At 23.0% G+C, this 19,762-nt stretch overlaps 2 protein-coding genes across 5 annotated transcripts in view; one reads left to right on the top strand and one right to left on the bottom strand.

The window, feature by feature from the left end:
- The window catches only part of LOC132923052 (aquaporin AQPAe.a), a 478,481-nt gene that overhangs the window by 81,628 nt on the left and 377,091 nt on the right, over window positions 1-19,762 (bottom strand). The window lies entirely within an intron of this gene.
- Window positions 1-19,762, top strand: part of LOC132923046 (uncharacterized) — a 107,694-nt gene that overhangs the window by 14,912 nt on the left and 73,020 nt on the right. For all 3 annotated transcript variants that reach the window (XM_060986843.1, XM_060986844.1, XM_060986842.1), the window contains exon 2: window positions 4,816-4,920. In XM_060986843.1, the coding sequence (XP_060842826.1) occupies window positions 4,816-4,920 (105 nt within the window). The remainder of the gene's footprint in view (window positions 1-4,815; window positions 4,921-19,762) is intronic.

The raw sequence follows: 19,762 nt of genomic DNA, 5'->3' as shown, positions 1-19,762 counted from the left end.
ATGCTTTTGAACTGAGATGTAATGAAATTACACTTTTATTGGATTCAACTGACGTGGATATTAAAAGTAAATTTTGAAAATATTTTGTGTTCACCATTGCTGTTTGAATTCCAAAATAATAAAATGATGTTATTTTAAGTATATTTTAAGAACATTTTTTCTATAAACTAAATAGACTTTAGTAGAAACGTTCTATTTTAAATTACATTTGTAAATTAAAAATCTATATGTATTATAAAAGTAAAAATATCAAATATAAATCAATAAAATACTAAGGTAAGAAGTATCTTAATTCCCATGAAATTGTTCTGTTTCATACTCTCAGGCTTATAAATCTTATTTTTAATACAACCAAAATTGTATTTAGTTCTATTTAAAATAAGCTAAATTTTGGAATAAAAGTTTGAATATTGATTTAATAAAACTTAGTGAGTTTTATTATTGATATTAGCTCATTTCTCATATTAAAATTTTATTATTGGATTTTAAAAGAAAATAGTTGTTTATAGTGGTATATATGAATTGAATATCCTGATAACTATCTGGTATGATTTCAATTTGGCCATTTGTAGATTGGAAATCTTTTTATATTGCTAAGTAGCAATAAATCTGTTTATTATTAAATTTATCTAAATACATTTTTATTAAATTTGTTAAAATTAAAATAGTTGATAAATAATTCTTGTGTTAAAAATGTGTAAACTGTTACTTAAATGATTATGTTGTGTCATTTACTAGTTGACTATTAGTTTGAAAAAAAACACTATAAATAAAATATTATATTAATCTATAATGAAATTCCTCAAAACTATTTTTGAAATACAATATTTATTTATTTTTAACTATTGTTTAATATAAAAAGTAATAACATATTTATGCTAGTTGGTGAAAAGTAAGACTTTTAAACCCAATCAGGTTTTTGCTATTAATTTCTCAAAATCTATTAATCTAGCCGTGTCAATGAAATATGGGAATTTTATAATAAGCTTATGCAATAGACTTATGTAAATATGTAATATATGTGTTACGGTTTCAAATTCGAAAATGAAAAAAGTTTACATTTGGGTCATATATTTTGTTTCTGATACCAAAAGTATTCTATGAAAATCTAAATTGTAAAAAGTTTGTTTGCCACTGATACGGTTTTTGACAATGATCGACGATATTAAAGATCAATATTGTAGAATTAAAGCTTAGATATCCATTATATTGTATGCATAATCATTTAACTGCAATGTACAGTTAAAACATTAACTCATTTAAGTCTAAATATTATAACATTTTATTTATAAAGAGATTTATATGAGAACTGTATCGGAAGGAAAATATCAAAACAATTAATTTTATAATTTTAGAGAGAAAGTTAATTATTTAAAATTATTTTTTTGTTTAATTTTAAAATATATTTATCGAGCAGGCCAAATAATGTAAACAAATAATTTATAAGTACCTATAGCATTAATAAACATTATAGACTTTTAGTAAAGCGATGAATTAATTAATTATACAGTTATGGGTGTTTTTATTTTTTTTATCTTTTTTGCCGTGTTTGTTATCATTTATTATCCTTTAGAGTAGGTAGTATAAATATTTCGATTTCAAACTTTAAGAATAGTTTCTGATAAAATTTGGATCCAATTGGTACTTTTTTGTGGAGATTGTGGGGGGTAAATGTAAAAAATGCTTGTTAATTTTAAATATAATTAGGAAAACTATGAACAAAACAAAAATTAAAGAACAATGGGAATTTTTACGCGAAATTTTGACAAAATAAATATAGTTTTTAAGGTAAACTTAAAAATGAATAACTTACTGTGGAATTGAGATTTTCACTTAATATTCATAATAGAATTTACAAGATAATTTAAGATATTTTTATTTTTTTTTTGTTTTATATTTGTTACAATTTTTGTTTTAAAATGTTAATTAATATTTCGTTAGTTTAAATAGCTTTGACATTGTAATACATAATAAGTTGTTATTTTAGAAATTAAAAATTAATAAAATAATTTTTTAGAAGAATAGATTAAAATTTAAAAAGTATAATATATTAATATAAAAAATAAAATTACTTTGCAATGGAAACTCAGAGACCATCTTAGATTAGAATTAGAGATGTTCCTGGTAGATAATTTGTTATAAACCAAGTACCGAGTACTGGCCGAGTAAAATTTTTTTTTTAAACACTTAGTTTTGACTATTGGGTATTTAATAAATAATAGTTAATAATTATTAGTTAAGAAATTATAATATACTACTTAGCCAAACATAGAAAGAAACACTATTGAGTATTGAGTTTTAACATAAAATATAAAAAATAAAACAAATAAATTTATTATAGGTATTATTAGGTACCCGTCAGTAATAATTAATAATATTATTATAATACAATAAAAAAATTATTTTAAAATTTATTTATATTATGGTGAACAAATAAAAGCTATTCAGCATTCTGAGGCTAGATTATTATCTAATAATTTATTAACCGGTCATTTCTGACATGTACATAGCTTGCTCACAGTTGTATTTCCCCCAAATTCATAGTACCTCATAAGGAAATAATTAAAAATAGATTTATCGATAAACAGCCACTTTGCTATTCCGATAAGGAAAAATATTGCATTGCGAAAATTATTTGTGTCGTACTGTCGTGTGAGCGAATCTTTTTACCGAGTCTACCGAGTAAGAGACGGGTAAAAATTTAATATTACGACGGGTACCGGGTAAGAGCCGAGTCTTAAATATGATATCGAGTACTAGGCCATCGAGTAATTGCCGGGTACTCGGAACATCTCTACTTAGAATCATGTCTTGTATCAGTGGCGTACCCAAGGGGGGGGGGGCTAAAGGAGCTATAATAGCCTCCCCCATTGGCCGTATTTTTTATATTGTTTTGCAATATTTAAATTTAAATATGGAAATTGTCTTACAAATTTTAATTATTTAAAATAGTAAATACGTTAACAGCAAATCAACGTTAATATGTAATCAGTATTTTTGTTTTGTTTTGTTTTTGATTTTCAATAATTCAAGTTAAAAGTATTTAGTTCTTCCCTTAAAAAAATCTTGACCACGCCTCTGTCTTGTATAATATAATAACTTAGCATTGATTTAAAATTTAACACATACAATATACATTACAGTGACTTATCAATCAAGTGGCGTAATCGAAACCTATATACAGTATAGTAGTTACTCTATCCCTTTTTACAAATTATTATTAAAAACAATGAGTATACATATTTCAATATATTATTTATTTTTTATTAATTCCTTAACATTTTTTAAATACTTTATAGAGGATAAAAATGTAAAAGTGCTCAAATTATTTTTCTGTGGTTCTTTTGTTTGGAAAGAAATGTATATATAATTAATTGAGTAATTCTAAAATAGTTTTGAATTATAGTATTAAAAACTAATTAAAGGGTTGAGTGGTAATAATGGTATAATGTAATATATTTCGGAAAATACCCAATTATTATTGAATGGCTGGAAGATTTATATTATAAATACCTAATATTGCAAAATATTTAATTAATTACATCCACTGATTTATTATATTAAATCGGAATTATTCTTTTTAGAAATATACAGACACAAAGTTGATAATTACAATATAGTATGCTTGTTACTATGTCACATAGATAAAGGTGAACATTTTTGGAAAAATGTCACTAATACTTTTATCCACTCAAACCTTCAATAGTATCTCCATAAAATACATGGCTATTTAAAAAAAAGTTATAAATATTTTCATTTAGAAAAATTTTTTTACTCTATAATAATCGGTTTTTATTTAAATTATAAATTATATTATGTTATATAATATGAAAATCCAAATAATCGAAAAAATTTTTATGCGTAATTGATAAATATAGTATCTATATTTTATATTGTTATCTGTTATAATATTCTCATGAAGAAAAATGTTAATCCATTGAAAAATCTATTTCTGATTTTACAGTTATTTCCTAAATAATAGTTATTATTATTATTTCGTTGATTACATTTTACGATTTTACGACTCTATATTATATTTACAATTAATAAATTGGAATACTTAAACTAAGCAATCCAAAGTTGTAAAACAATATCAAATAACAAAAATGATTTTAGTTATTTGATTAAAAATCATTTTATATACATAAATTAGCACTACCAATTAGTATAACAATTATTTAAATTCTAATAAGTTTATTTATGGTAAGAATTAACAATCACATTGTAACCAATCATGTTGCTTTAAAATTCTGCAAAACATAACTCATTTTATGGCCAGTATAATTCTTTAAAGTCAGTTGGTTTTTCGATAAATTGTTATATAGCTTAAAGCAATACTTCAATTTAGTGCGGATGCGGGATTAGAAGTTCTTCTCCTCAAAGAAATTATTTTAACTACCACTTCTTATTAGTTATGTAATAGACAATATGACATTTAAATCTTCAGGCACACACATTTCTTTTAAATGTCTGTACCTCTCTTATAATTGTATTCTAATTCATGAATTAACTAAAATATATAATAATATTATTATATGTTCAATTTTTACATTTTAGTTTTAAAACTGGATATGCTCATTTTAAAATTGTAATTTTTTTGTAAACATTAAAATACTCGTATTATATTGGTTTTAAATTAAAATATCAAATAAAATCAGCATTTTAGTCTTTATACGTAATATATTTTTCTGACAAATTCGTCAGTAAGATGGAAGAATTCACGCAGCTAAAACGTTCTCTGAAAGTGTTCTAAGAATAATTATTTAACATTTTTATAAAATATAATATTTTGTGTACTTAACTATTTTGTTACAGATTGGGAGCCTTAATGAATTTTATCTGTTTGAACATCAACACGTACACAAAAGATCAATTTACGTTGATGAAAAATACCATTCTCGTCTAAAACTTGATCCTCAGGTAATATAAATCATTTAACTATATGCATTAATAATTATCTACCTAAGATGTCTACATTTATATAAATTCAATATATATAATAATAATATAATAATATATATGAGAAATGAAAAATAAAGAAATAAGAATGATAATTGATAATAATTTATTTTAGTAACCAATAGCTGTATTTGATTTTTAAGTTATTGCTAACGCTTATGTTTTATATAATTTTAATATTGATAGTGACCAAGTAGATTCTTTTCGAATAAACTTCGAACGTGGTAACATTTGGTTTATTTATATTATTTTTTATAGTGAAACTCTATATTAAATTTCCTTATTCAATTTGTATACTGTATATGGACTAACAAGTTTAAAAGAAATGTACAGATACACACGTATATATATATATATATATATATATATATATATATATATATATATATATATATATTATTTATATATACCTACATTAAAAGACAATTCATATGTCAGTTGGAATTCATAAAAAAATAAATCGAAATCCCAAACTGTAAATTCATATCAAGAAGTAACATATTTTCCATCATGGGTACCTACAAAGAAAAAAATGATTTCACAAGAAAGAAAAAAAACAATGTTCAAAAATTCACCTTAAAAATACATATAGTTATAATAAAAATTAAAAAACTTTTGGTTTATTATTTATATTATCCAATAAAAAATAAACTTAATAAAAATACATGAATAGTTTAAAAAAATTATTTCATAGTAAAATTAACTTTGAAAATAAATTTATTATAATACATAGTTATTCCGATAACTTAAATATAGTTTACATACTTATTTTTTTAATTATAATCATAGTATAGTTTATTTTAAATGTGTTATATTAATAAACTATTAACTAATCAAGATATATTATTTTTTACTAACGTAAGTTAAATTAAATAATTGATTTAGGAAGGACAGGTGTACATGTCCAGTTTATATATTTAAGATTGTGAGCAGTGGTATGAATATATTTGTTTTAAAATATTATGTAGATACGTGAGAGTTTTTTTTAAAATTTATTATCTATACATTTTTTTTTTACTTAGAAAACTTGCAATCAGTATCTAAAAATAACACAATAAATAAATATGATTATTGCTTACATTTATAAACAAAAATAAAACAATAGATCTTAACTTGACGACAAAAACTACCCATTGATAGTACCTTTCAAAGTTTGTAGAATTATAAACTCAAGAGATAACGTCACTAGCGTATTTTTAGATATGGCGAGGGGAAGTAGTTTGGAGATATTTATACATTTAAAAAAAATAAAACTTATTTATTTAATTTATTATTTTAAAATTCATAATTTTGTATTTATGTTAATAGCTGAGCCTTTAACATATTATAAAACGTTCCTGTAAGGTGTTCTTCTTAAATCAACTGAAAACATAATATATCAAAAACATATATAAAGCAAAATTTTTTCGAGTTTAAATTTTTATGAAATTTGATATTTAAAATTTTAAACAAAAAATAACGATTACACCATGAACATTTACCAGTATTAACTCATGACTTAATAAAAATTAGTTATAATAAATGATATAATTTTCAAATTTGTATTATTTTGTACTTACAATATATAACTATTAACTATTAATTATTGAAAATTAGTTCAAACTCTATATTACTAGTAGTAAAGGAATTATTAATTGTAAAATAAAATAATTATAAAATCTATTTCGATAGATAGTAATATTATAGGCTGCTACGATATCTTCATTCGGAATCGTTTTTTGTATGCAATGACGTATGTAGTAAATTATAATTTAACACATCCGTAATAACGACTTACTCAATTATTAGAAATACAATATACCTACTAAACACAATAAAGTGATTTCACCTGTATTAAAAATAAAAAAAATATAGGTACTTGATGTTACATTTGTCTTTTCCAATTTATTCTAATGAAATAAGTTGATACAATGTAGATATTTATATTATTCTCAGCGTTCAAAAACCTGATTAAGTCCACTGTTGTATAATTAAGTCCATGACATTGGGTTGATATACAGACACACGAAGTCGCATGTGGTGGGGGGGGGGGGGGTAGAAAAGATGGAGAAGAAACGTTTATAGAATTCCATACACTTGTTTTAATATTGTTGCCCGTCAAGGCGTGAAAATAATGACATTATAATCCCATTTCTTAAATTCTGTCGGGACATCCGGAAAACGGCTCCCGGAGTGGTTTTTGTGTGCACATAAGTCCGCGACAACGGGGATGAACAAGATTGATGACGGTGTTTCAGAGAAATGAAGGGAAAAACCGCTGAGCTTTTGTCTGCAGTCCGGTAACAACGTACAAACTAATGTAATTGGATGATCCCGGAATTCCCTGAAAATTCCGTTTTAGAATTTAATTTAAATATTAACACACGGTATTCATAAAGTCAAATGATATGAGAAGCTACAGGAGTTCGAAAAAATAGACTGAAGAATAATATAAAAAAATAATAATAAAGAAATTATGAAAAATAAAAACCCACCCCGGACGTCCGGGTTCAGGAAAATGTTTCTGTCCAATGACAATATTTGTAGCTTTCTCTCTCTTTGCATCTCCTTTTTCTTTCTCACTTCTTTTTTTTAACATAGCTGGGTCCAGAGTTTTATGGGCGTTGAAATGTGCTTGAAAATGTCAAGCTGACCCAACAGCAACATTTTCAATTTGCTTTAAATTAAAACTTTTAATTCAAATTATATAATCTTGTATTTTGTAAATGTATTCTTGAATTATGGTGTTGCATTTAAACACCAGTAAATAAAACAATAATAATTCATCAAATTAAAAGTTCTATAAATTAATTAAAACACAAAAACCACATTAGCTATTTTTGAACTATATACATATTGCTACCAGAATCTACAAATATTAATTTTATTATTTTAAATTTGATTTAAAAATGTTATTTTTATTTGAAATTTAATGGTCTTAAAAGTTAATATACAATTTAAATAGAAATACCTACGGAAATTGTAAAGATTGTAAATATTATTTATTTTAACCTTGTATTTTAAGCTAAATAAACTATGATGAATCATAAACTAATGTTATATCAAAGGAAAATATATTTTATAAATAATTTAAATTATCTTAAAATACAAGTTTTCACATATTATTATCTATAATATTTTTTTTACTGATATCAGTGATATCACTAAGATGAAAACGATAGTTCTTTCACTATAATTCACTCTCTTCCGCATACTGTCTACCCTGCACTGAGGTGGTTGTGTCATAATTCATAACGACTGTCAATTATTATTTCTGTTTTCTATATCCTGTCAAGTTAACTTTTGATTATTAGTTTAATATTGTTTATGTTTTGCGTACCTATTACTATATTTTAAACGTGTTTGCTCTTTAACTTTTTTTTAGTAATACATTATTTACATTAAATAATAATATATTATATTATATTATATTAAATAATATTATATTATAAATAATAACAATGCTGTAAAAAGTTCCTCTCAAAGTTATTATATTATTTTGTGAATGTGATTTTATGATTATAATAATAATTTTAGTTGACATATACTGGGGTAATGTGAGAAAATCAAAACTGTTCGATCTCTTTTATTCCTATTATTATTTTTATCTTTATTAATTTTATATTTATTATTTACATTTTAAGAAAAAAAAACATTAAAATAATATGAAAAAACATTTTTTTTCAAATGTGTTTAGAAAGAGTACTTTCAATATAAATCTAAGTTTGATTGCAACATGTGCTAACATATCAGGTTACTACTGGATAATATGTATTTAATGGATACATTTTTCAAGTGTTATTTAATATTTTTTTAATTACTGTAAGAACAATATTTTTGAGGAAATGTATATGTATTTAATTGTCAATCTTTTTTATTTCAAATTTCTATAAAAATAAGAATAAAACTCGACATATTTTCCATATTATATGATTTTTAGAAAATGCAAATTATAAATATATTAACCTCACGGGCCACCCTGTTTACGTTAATATATTTTTGAATTACAATAAAATAAACAATTCTATTACTAATATTCCAGTTATTTGTTTTTTAGTTTTTATCGATTAGGCAATTTGAAAATTACTAAATATTTTTACTCTTATAACCTCTTTAGAATACGAACAATATCTATTTTTTCAAGAGATCGTTCTCAAAAATTAAGATTGAAGCATTTTTACTTCTCAGAAAATTATTACTGAGACAAACAAAAAAATAAACCACATAAAATGTAAAACTAATACATTCATACTTTTACTTAGGAACTAAAGTTTAAATATCGCTTATAATGAATATAATATTTATTTATATTTTAACTTTAAAAAACGGTTTTCATTTTTCGACAAAAAAATTCGTAAACATTTATTTTCAATCTTGTATGCTAGTAAGGATTCAACATGCTGGTGCTAAAATGTGTATTTTGTTTGTCAGTCATTGGGTTTTGGAGTAATATAAAAATAATTTTAGAACTTACAAGTTTTATAAACGTCTTTTGAGAATTGAAAATCGCCTATAAATACATTAAAATATGTAAATTAAAAAATGTTTATGATATTATATGCTGTTTATTTTTAGTTACTATCCTGTGGATAATAATTTAATACTTAATAGATATTCATTAATATGAATTAAACGTGAACTATGTCAGTTTAATTTTTTTTCACTTACAGCTATCGACTACTATCCTAGTTTTTACATGGAATATAGATTAATGACAAAAGCCTTAGTGTTGTGGTTAGTAATCTATTTCACCGAATTTTAGTATGATGTTTAGTTATGTTCCGCTTTGTCAATCGTTGAACCATGTTACTTATCAGTTAAATGCAACTATTTTAATATACCTGAACAAACATTTCAATAATGGTTATATTGTATATTGTTATTTATTCCTGATGAAGTTGTACATTTATGTTTATTTATATATATAGTATATACTATTCGTGCAGGCTAATTTGCTATTCAATTTCGTAATGCTAATCGTTTACGTATACACGCGCGCGTACTACCATGTAAGTTATTGATGTGGTAGCCACTTTATTGATTCAGTTTATGTGAAAATAATTCAACCAGCACATATTTGTTCATATTATTTGTACTTCAATTCTATACTGTATATAGCAGTATTTGTATGTCATCTTATTTATGTATGTGTGACATGCTGATATACATCTATCATTTATATAGATATTTTATACCATACTTGTTTTTAGATTCTGAGCGGAGCAATAGATATATTGGTTTTACAATGATGTGTTTTGTTTTATGTCTGTATACACGAAATATAGTATAAAAATACATCAATGTTCCATGTTGAGTGTGGTTTCTGATAGGAAGGAAATTGGATCTATTTGGTACTTTTGAGAATTCAAAATTGACAATTCTAAGTATTTTTCAAAATAAATAAATAATTAATGAAAAATAGACATTTTTACTCAAAACTAGTTTAAAGTTGAAATATATTAAAAAAAATATATGATCACAGTTTTTTTATAGTAATTTCAAGATAACATTTAGATAAAATTAGATATTTAAACCAAGAATAACGATTATAGTTTTTTTGTTGTAATTATTCAATTATATTATTCATGGGGTCTTTCAATATTATTGGCAAAAATTAATTCAGTCTACCGTATTACTAATACTAAACTAAATTACATCAATAGTAATATTATATACCTAGATGTCATAAAATTGACTTGATGATATAATGAACTAATAGACCATGTTTTCTCAGAATCGTTTTTTACGTGAAATGATTAATCGTTAATTCAAATTTAACACATAGGTACATTACAGTGACTTACTATAATAACGAGGTACCTACACTCAACAACTTACTGCTTTACAGCATTTTTTTATATTGTTTATTATTATATTTTTTTATGACTACAAGTTTGTGTAGAAAACAAGTTTAACGTAGTACGACCGATGTAATTACATTAATTATTAATTAAAATAGATTTGAATAATATTTTTAATATTGAAATAAGAAATCGTGAAAATATATTTTTAATTTTTTTTATTATTATTGATACAATATACCTATAATGATTTTTATTATACTACAATAAAATTATACTTAGTGATAGTATTTGTTCTGGTTCTTTAAATTGTGGTTATTCTGAGTATATTGTAAGTATAATAGGTATATAAATATCACTATTATTAATACGAACATTATTTACGATGGTGCAACACAATTTCACGATGTGCAACAGGTGAATTCTCGCGTAGAATTAATTTATATATACAAAAAAAAAAGGTGGGATCAGAGAAAAAACAAATTTACCGAGGCAAACCATTAAAAAAATGTCATGACACAGTGGGAAATCGTATACAGTTGACAACTACACTGAGCACGAAAAACCGTTCAACCCACAAGGGCACCCAATCACTCAACCCTCGTCGCGCGCGATTAACTGATGTTTTCCAGCTAGTCGTCGTAGCCTAATGGTCCACCAGCTGTGGCGTATAATAATAAATCGTTTTCATCACGTAACACTACTGTATTGTTTTTAATACGATACCGCGCGATAAACGTAAAATAATATTACTGTTTTAAGTTTTAAAAACAAAACGATAAGACAAAATGATGTGATTAAAAATTATAGATAATATGATAGGATACAAAGATAGAACGTATACTTATATCAAATCAACTATTATTATTATTATACTCTCTGTTTGTCGTCAAAATTTAAATTGATATGAACTTCGACAATACCAAAGCCCTGTTGACTTTTATAATATTCAATAGAATTGTGATATATGTTAAATAGTCTATATTAGAGAAGAACAGAAAAAAAATTGACAAGTCTTTATCGTTTGGCGTGTAAGCTGTCTAATAGGAAATCGATTATTCGTTTCGCAGTTATTTCGATCTGTATCGTCACATTTTTTTTTCGTTTTCTGGAAAAGCTTTTAACACAGACACACCACCGCGCTTCCTTTGAAGAACCCGTTGGGAAATTTGCCATTTATCTCGTGTCAGAGAACTGAACATTTATTGGCATGCCATTTAAAATAGTATGGTAGCTCTGTAACCCACACAAATAAACACAAAAATCTAACGACGTTTGTATTTTCTTTAGAATTTTTATCTTTTTTTGCGACGTGCAGTTCAGTCTTACGCCGAAAATTCCTACCAAGAAGCCCTACCTGCACTCACGGTATTCTTGCACTAAGGGTCAAAGATTTAACAAAGAACTAGGTATTCAAGTAAGACAGACAAGTCATGATAAAACCTATTATTTGCACTATAATATGATATACGTCAACTTTATTTTATTTTTTTGTTTCTCATGAATTGTATCCATTGAAAATCGTTAAAATTAGAGTAAAACCTTTGTACGTCGTATGTTTAGTGCATATTGTGTACTCAAGTTTTATTAAGATAGTTATAGATAGGTTTATTAATATATATTATTACTCATCGACGATTTTAAAACTATTATTGAATTTTATTCGTTACGAGTAATACTTTTTATATTTTTACAACATCAAATAACGTTTATTGATGTTATATATTTTACAATCCATCTCCTATAGTAAAATATAATCAGATAATATAAAACATTAACTACAGTTCAAAAAATATGATTGTCATGTTTGAATGTCCGTATATTTTATAATTGTATATAATTACGGCTTAGTATATTATATTAATATACTTCCAAACAATACATTGCTATACATTCAATTGAAAATAAATTGAACTACTTACATTTATAAAAGTTATTTTTGTGTTGATAATAATTGTCAACATTTCACTAGCCTGGTTCACGTTCAACTTTTTATCAGCTCATAATAATTTTATATGGAATTTTTCAAATGCATTGTGTATTATTCATTGATGAATAGGCATACAAAAATATATCGTTGTTACATATTCTATTATGTTATGATATATTTCTTTTCAGGGTTATAAGTTAATAATTTAAAACAATTGTATTATTTTTAAATGATATTTGAAATGTCAAGGATTCAGAAAAGCTTTTATTACATATGAAGTTTGGTTACGCATGGTTGAAACAAATGTAGCCAGTTCATAACAGATTGCTTTTTGGTAGTTTATCCACCCTTTTCACTGGAAAAAAAAATATTAACCAACGTCACGGATTCCCTAGCTTCTCAAGAGAATTTATGTAACTCTAGTGACTGTATCGTAAAAAAAAAAACTTGTACCAAAAAAATATCTGGGTAAGCCGTAAATTAAAATTTATGACGATAATTTGAGGCCGAAATCCCGCAAGACTATGTCCGGAACTTTTACATACGCATATTACATCCATTTATTTATACATTTTAGTGTATACGTATATTGGTTGTTCATTATTATGAAAGCTATGATAATCAATATACTTATAGTCTTATTACTCTCTTATACACATTTTGGTATTAATAAATAAATATATCAAATACGTCCGTTGTAACCTACCTTCATTTTTTCCGAAACAAACAATAATGTAGGCATATCTCTATATATTTACTTTAGTTCATTATTATGTTGCAAAATATTTAGAGGATAAATATTATTCAATTATTCATTCATCGTTTATATGTATTTTTTGTATGATATATTTTATTTTATATTAAAAACGTAAAATAGATAAGTAAATAAATAAGTAACATTGTGAATTTTACGTATGATAAAAATATATAAATTATTATTCATAATGCATGCCGTCATTTTTTATGACGTATATTCTTAATTATTGGTAAAAAAAAAATGATTTCAGTAAAAAAAAAAAAAATATCTGGTATGACATTTAAAAAAAATTATATTGTTATTGTCTACTGATATTTATAGTTTAAATTAGCATAAAGATACTTTAAATATTCAATTATTTTCTTTGGAGTTTATAAAACTTGATAAAATTGTCCAAATTTATCTTTAAATTAGCTAAATTAAATTTGGTTATTCGGGAAACTAACAAGAAAACTCATCATAAAATGATGAACTATTTTGAAGGTAATAATACAGCGTTTCATACTTTTTTACCACTTGGCACATGTCAGTATAAAATAGTTTTGCAGAACTTTCATCACTCTGTTATTGTAATCATGACTCAATTTGTTCGGCTCTTTCTGAACTTTGAAATGTAGTTATCTGTGTGCCGTAAATCGTTCATTATTCTAATTAGGTACTCCAAATATTTGCTAGGGATTTCCAACGTGTAAATAGTAATATTAACATTTAAAAATGTTTTAATGTACTTTATATGTATCAAGTTTGAACTTTAAATTAAAATTTCAGAAGTTCTTGGTTTACTAGTATTTTAAAATGCATGAAATATATAAAATAATTTATCAACCTTGCAGATGTGTCAAATTGAAAAATTAGCAGTTCACTAATTTGAACTGCACGGACATTCAATCAAAATTAATTCAGTATTTAAGGCCATTTGGTATTAAAACAATCATTAATAATGTCTAAACTATAAGCTTAGCTTCTTAAGATAACTATATGAAAATTATACCTTTCTGCTGAAGAAAATCATATCTCATTTTCTTAAGTGACTTTTGAAACTTTTTCACACGCATCTGTAAAACTTTCAATTTTATAATATTGGTAGTGTAATTATTTCATGAGACTGGATGTAAGACAAATATATTTTAACGTAGTTATACATAATTATTTGTTAATTCTAATATTTGTAAAATACAATTTAGATGATATTTTTGATAAATTTAAAAAATAATACGTTTTTGTAGGGGGTAAAAATAAAAATACCCATATCTACTTTTCTAATAATATAAAAATAAAACTAGAAAAGCTCATAAGTTTTTTGACTACCATTAAAAAAAAATCTAAAATACTTAGCGTACAAAATTTTTTTTTTTAATAGAAATATTATATTATTCAGTTCAAATTAGATAAAACTGGATACCTATTAAAAATAAAAATGAAGATTTTGCTTCTTTTGTTGGAATTTGAAAACTATAAATCGTGGATTTTTGTAATTGTCTTATTACGTATATTTTTATTTTCTATACACAACGGAAATTCAAAATATTTAGATTAATATTCTTAACTATTTATAACACTATTAAATATCCAAATTATTCTATAGTACGTTGATATTCAATAAAAATATTATATAAATAAATATGTTAAAGTATTTTTTACATTTTCAAAAAATGCAAAATATCACAACATAAAAATAATTATATAGATTATGTAGAATGTTGTTGTTAAGTGTACCAGATAATAGAGCAATGTGACCATTTGATACAAGATATTTTCTACTCGTTAAAATACTAGATAATTTTTTATTTTTTTTATGAATTCAAAATTAATTTGTACTTTACTCTGTGGAGTGCAGTCAGTGCAGACCTTTTTAAAATTGTTTTACAATTAATTTTAATTTTGGAATTCTGTAAATCAAGTATGGAAATATCTCAGAGAAATTGTTTTAATATTACTTTGAATAATTAAAATTTTAGTTATTTGTTTGTATACATTTTAACTTAATATTTTTCACCATTACGTATATTCTTGTTATATATACAAAATACTATTCTCAGATATTTATGATTTTTTTAAATAATAAATTATACAAAAATATTTAAATATAATCCGTTATATGCAGTTTTCATCCTTAAATTAATTATTTATACATATTGTTTATTAATAAAATTTGAAAACTATTTTTTAACAGAAAATTTAAAAAATGAAATTGACTTTATTTTAGTTAAGCAATTAAAATTATAATAAATTCCTACATTGTCAACAAAGTTTGTATGTAATGAAAATAAATAAAATCAATTAAAAAATAAATAAAGCAACAGGTAATAAGTATGGATATAGATTTATTAATAAAAAAGTTTATATAATTAAAACTTTTAATAGCGTGATTATAATTAATTTTAATAACGGAAATCATATTAAAATTATGGGATATACAATAAAAATACATAATGGATATGATAATAAACATACTTTGAACATTTTTGGTTTTTTCTCTGCTGTTTTTTTTTCTTATTTTTTATATAAGTAAATGAAAATAATAAAAAAAAAAATTGAATTTGTTTTACGAAGGTATTCATTTAATATTATTTTTAATTATTAACTATATTATTGATTTAAACAGTACAAAAGTAGATATTTATGTATATTTAAATAGTTTTAATAATCAAAATATGATAATATATATAGTTTTTTTTAATAATTTTAATATACTCATATTAATTTGGTAGCTAAAATTTATTTTTAAAACACAACATGTAATACTTCATGTTATTTTGTAAAAATAATAAAGTAAAACTATTTTTCTAAGCATTTGAAATTTGAACAATATGAAATAAAATGATTAAAGTTTACAAATAAATTGAGATTGACTAAGCATCGTAATTTAATCGAATTTGATGATGATAATTGTTTTATTGCTTTTAACTATAACTCCCATGATTGTACACCAATCTTCAAATTTAGTTAGCATTTCATAGTAAATTATATATTTTTTCTTTTGATACTAGATGTCCTGATATTAAAATGTATAAATAAAATAATTTTTAAAAATTAAAATAAATTATAAATTATGAAAATATTGAAATTTGCTAATTTTCTCTAAGTAATATTAAGTAAAAATTACATTAGATTAAAAAAAAAAATTAGTGACTAGTCAGTACCTTCCTAGTGTATTTTAATTTAATCTGTATTATTTAGTTCTCAGCAAAAATAATTTTTTAAATTCTAAAGCATTGAGCACAACAGTGGTAGGTTTATATCATTTAACTATTTTATGTAATATACGTACATATATACATAAAAATGTATTAAATTATAATAATTAAATAAAGAAATCATATAATTTAATGCATTTTTTTTTGAAACTATAAAACAAATATATTATATATATATTAATGTGTTTGTGTTTTTTTAAATGAACTTTGTAATTTCTACTTGGGGAATTATTAAATTAAGTATTTGTCTCAAAAGTTGGATAATAAACAAATTATATTATATAACACCTGCAGGATAAGTGGATACTGATATAGCAATAGGGTTAGAGCGAGGTTTCATAATAGTTGAGCGAATTTCTCTTAATACTCTCTATACTAGCATAGAATTTTGGTGGAACTTGGCAATGTTTATTGTTTAATTAATATTGTGCACAAGTGCCAACGATAAAATGGAGTTATATGAAGAAAAAGTGATTTCTAGATACGATAAAACATTAACTTCTGAAGTTTTTATTAATATCCTTTCAATATAAGATATGGGAGAAATGTTGGGCTTTGGTTTTTGAACAAATTACAAATTGATTACTATATGTAATTGTCCACGAGTATACATATATCAGTTCCATAGAAGTTATTCAACATAATGTTTTTTTTAAAATTTAAAATTTCATGGTTTAAATACAACACTATTTATGGTATGAAAAATAATTATTTAAAATTTTTAGAATTGTTTAGTTAATATATTTTAAAAAGTATTAAGTTTCTATGATAAATATTGTCAAAATCACCAAAAATAAGATAAAAATGAATATTTTTATTAATATTTTAACTTCAAATATATACGGAAATATTTTTGATATTTTAAATTTTTTACAAGAAAAACGTACAGAGAAACTGTTGTTAAATTTTCAAGTATATTGAATTATAAATAAACTTCGTATAAATATAAATTGAAAAAAATCAAAAATTTCAATTGAGTCTATTATAAATTAAATTTGTTAAAGTAAATTACAAGTTTCAATGAATATTTTTTTTTTGTACCTATTAGAACAAATTTATTATCAGATGATTGGAAAAACATTTATATTCCAAAATCTGACAATAGACACACACACAACAAATCAAATACTTTTCACTTGGCGTTAGAATCTAAAACATGCTTTTGAATTAAGATTTAGATAATTAGAATATATTTTGACCTGATTATTTTTATTTTACTTTTAATCTACAGATCAACAACTAGATCAAATTTTCTGCAAAGAACCATAATTCAAAGTTTGAGATTTAAAGTTATTTCTAATAAAATTGAAGATATTAAATATAAATACATATCATAGTTTAACTACTTTATTATATTCAATACAATCAATTTTAAATATATATATTAGATTCTGAGCTGGGCAAAATAATTTCATATTTTTATCTTTTAACTTTTATGGTTTCTAGAGTTAATGCTTAAGAAACGTATTAAATGACTACCTTAAAAGTATACCTTTAGAAATTATAGACCTACAATTTTTAAGATATTATATTCATAGCTGATTAAGAAAAAAAAAAAACATAATAATAGATTCCTAATAAACCTTGTGTAATCGAAATATGTAGAGCTATTGGCTTTAATTAAATTAATTGAATTTGTTAATAAATAATTGATTTATGGTACGATACTACGAGTAACGATAAAATATTTTTGAAACTAAAGGATTTTTCCAAAATAGAAATGAACGTCTTCTTTGATCATAGATAGTCTGAATATGGATGGTTTCTAAAAGAAGTCCTCGGTAGAGAAACTAAAATAACAACTTTATATTTTTTATTATACATGACGTATAAATTATATTTATATCATTTTAATTATAAATAAATAAAATATTTGTCTATCTATAATTTAAAACTAATAAAATACAATTTTTATTATTGATTATTTCATTATCAAACAACATAACAATGCAACAATTATTGCAACAATTTCTTTAATTTTTTTTTTGAGAAAAATATTTTAATAAATAGTATATATTATTATATTAAATTTTTCTAATTTGTTAAAAAAAATCATTTTCCGTAATTTTCAAATAAAAAACTCATACAAATTATACTTGAAAATAATCTTTGTTCTACCAACATTTATTAGTTAAAGTAATGGGTATACAATATACATTCAAAGTAATAATTGTATATAAAATAATATAAAATAAATTACATTTCAATTATTATAAATTACAGTTATTTTTATTAAAATTAAAAAACTTGATATATTTTATTTCTAATTTTCAAGTTATATAATTTTTTACGTTACAAAATTTCTGGCAATATTTTTGAATTGTTAAAATGTTATTTTTACTGTTAAAAAAATGACTGTAATATTTTGGAGTAGGTACTAGCTTTAATTATTTTAATTTGCATTATTACTTTATTTAGATCAAACATTATTACGATGCATTGTTTTACTATTACAAATTAATTAATTCAACCCAAGGTTTTAAATAATTTTCAATATTCTATTGAATAATATTAATAGTTAAGAAATGTGTCTTATCATCAACGATTATGAAAATATTCTGTGGTGATGTTGTCCAAAAAATATTTTATTAATACTGTCAGGTATTTGTTACACTATGTGTTTATGATTAATTATAATTATTGATTAATATTTTCTAAAAATCATAAAAGCAGTGTCAAATATTACGAACTAATGATCTACGGTGATAATGACTTAAATTAGTTTAACGATTACGGTGCGTATGTAATTGTTTAGAGTGCATGTAGCTATTTAATTATAAAATAAACTATAGTATTATCTATTGTATCAGTATAATAGATTAAAATAAACTATGTTTTATTTCCATCATTTTTAGACAAGTACTTTGTAATATCATTCCATGAAATATTCATAAAACGATAGACGAGATACTGAGAATTTATTCGTAGTATTATTTTACAGAAATTTAAGAAGTTTTTAATATATTTTAAAGTTATGGATCAATTAATACATAAATGTACCAAATTATATATTTAAAAAGAATAATAATATTACTTTGAAGATATAGTACTTAAAAAAAAAAATTAAGGTATTGCATTGAACTAAACGTAAAATAAAGGTATATCTGTGTTCAGTTTCAGCTATAAAGTTATTATTTAA

Source organism: Rhopalosiphum padi, chromosome 2 (assembly GCF_020882245.1).
Source record: "Rhopalosiphum padi isolate XX-2018 chromosome 2, ASM2088224v1, whole genome shotgun sequence".
Lineage (NCBI taxonomy): Eukaryota > Metazoa > Arthropoda > Insecta > Hemiptera > Aphididae > Rhopalosiphum > Rhopalosiphum padi.
The sequence above is the reverse complement of the archived record's forward strand: the minus strand, read 5'-3'. Positions and strand labels throughout refer to the sequence as shown.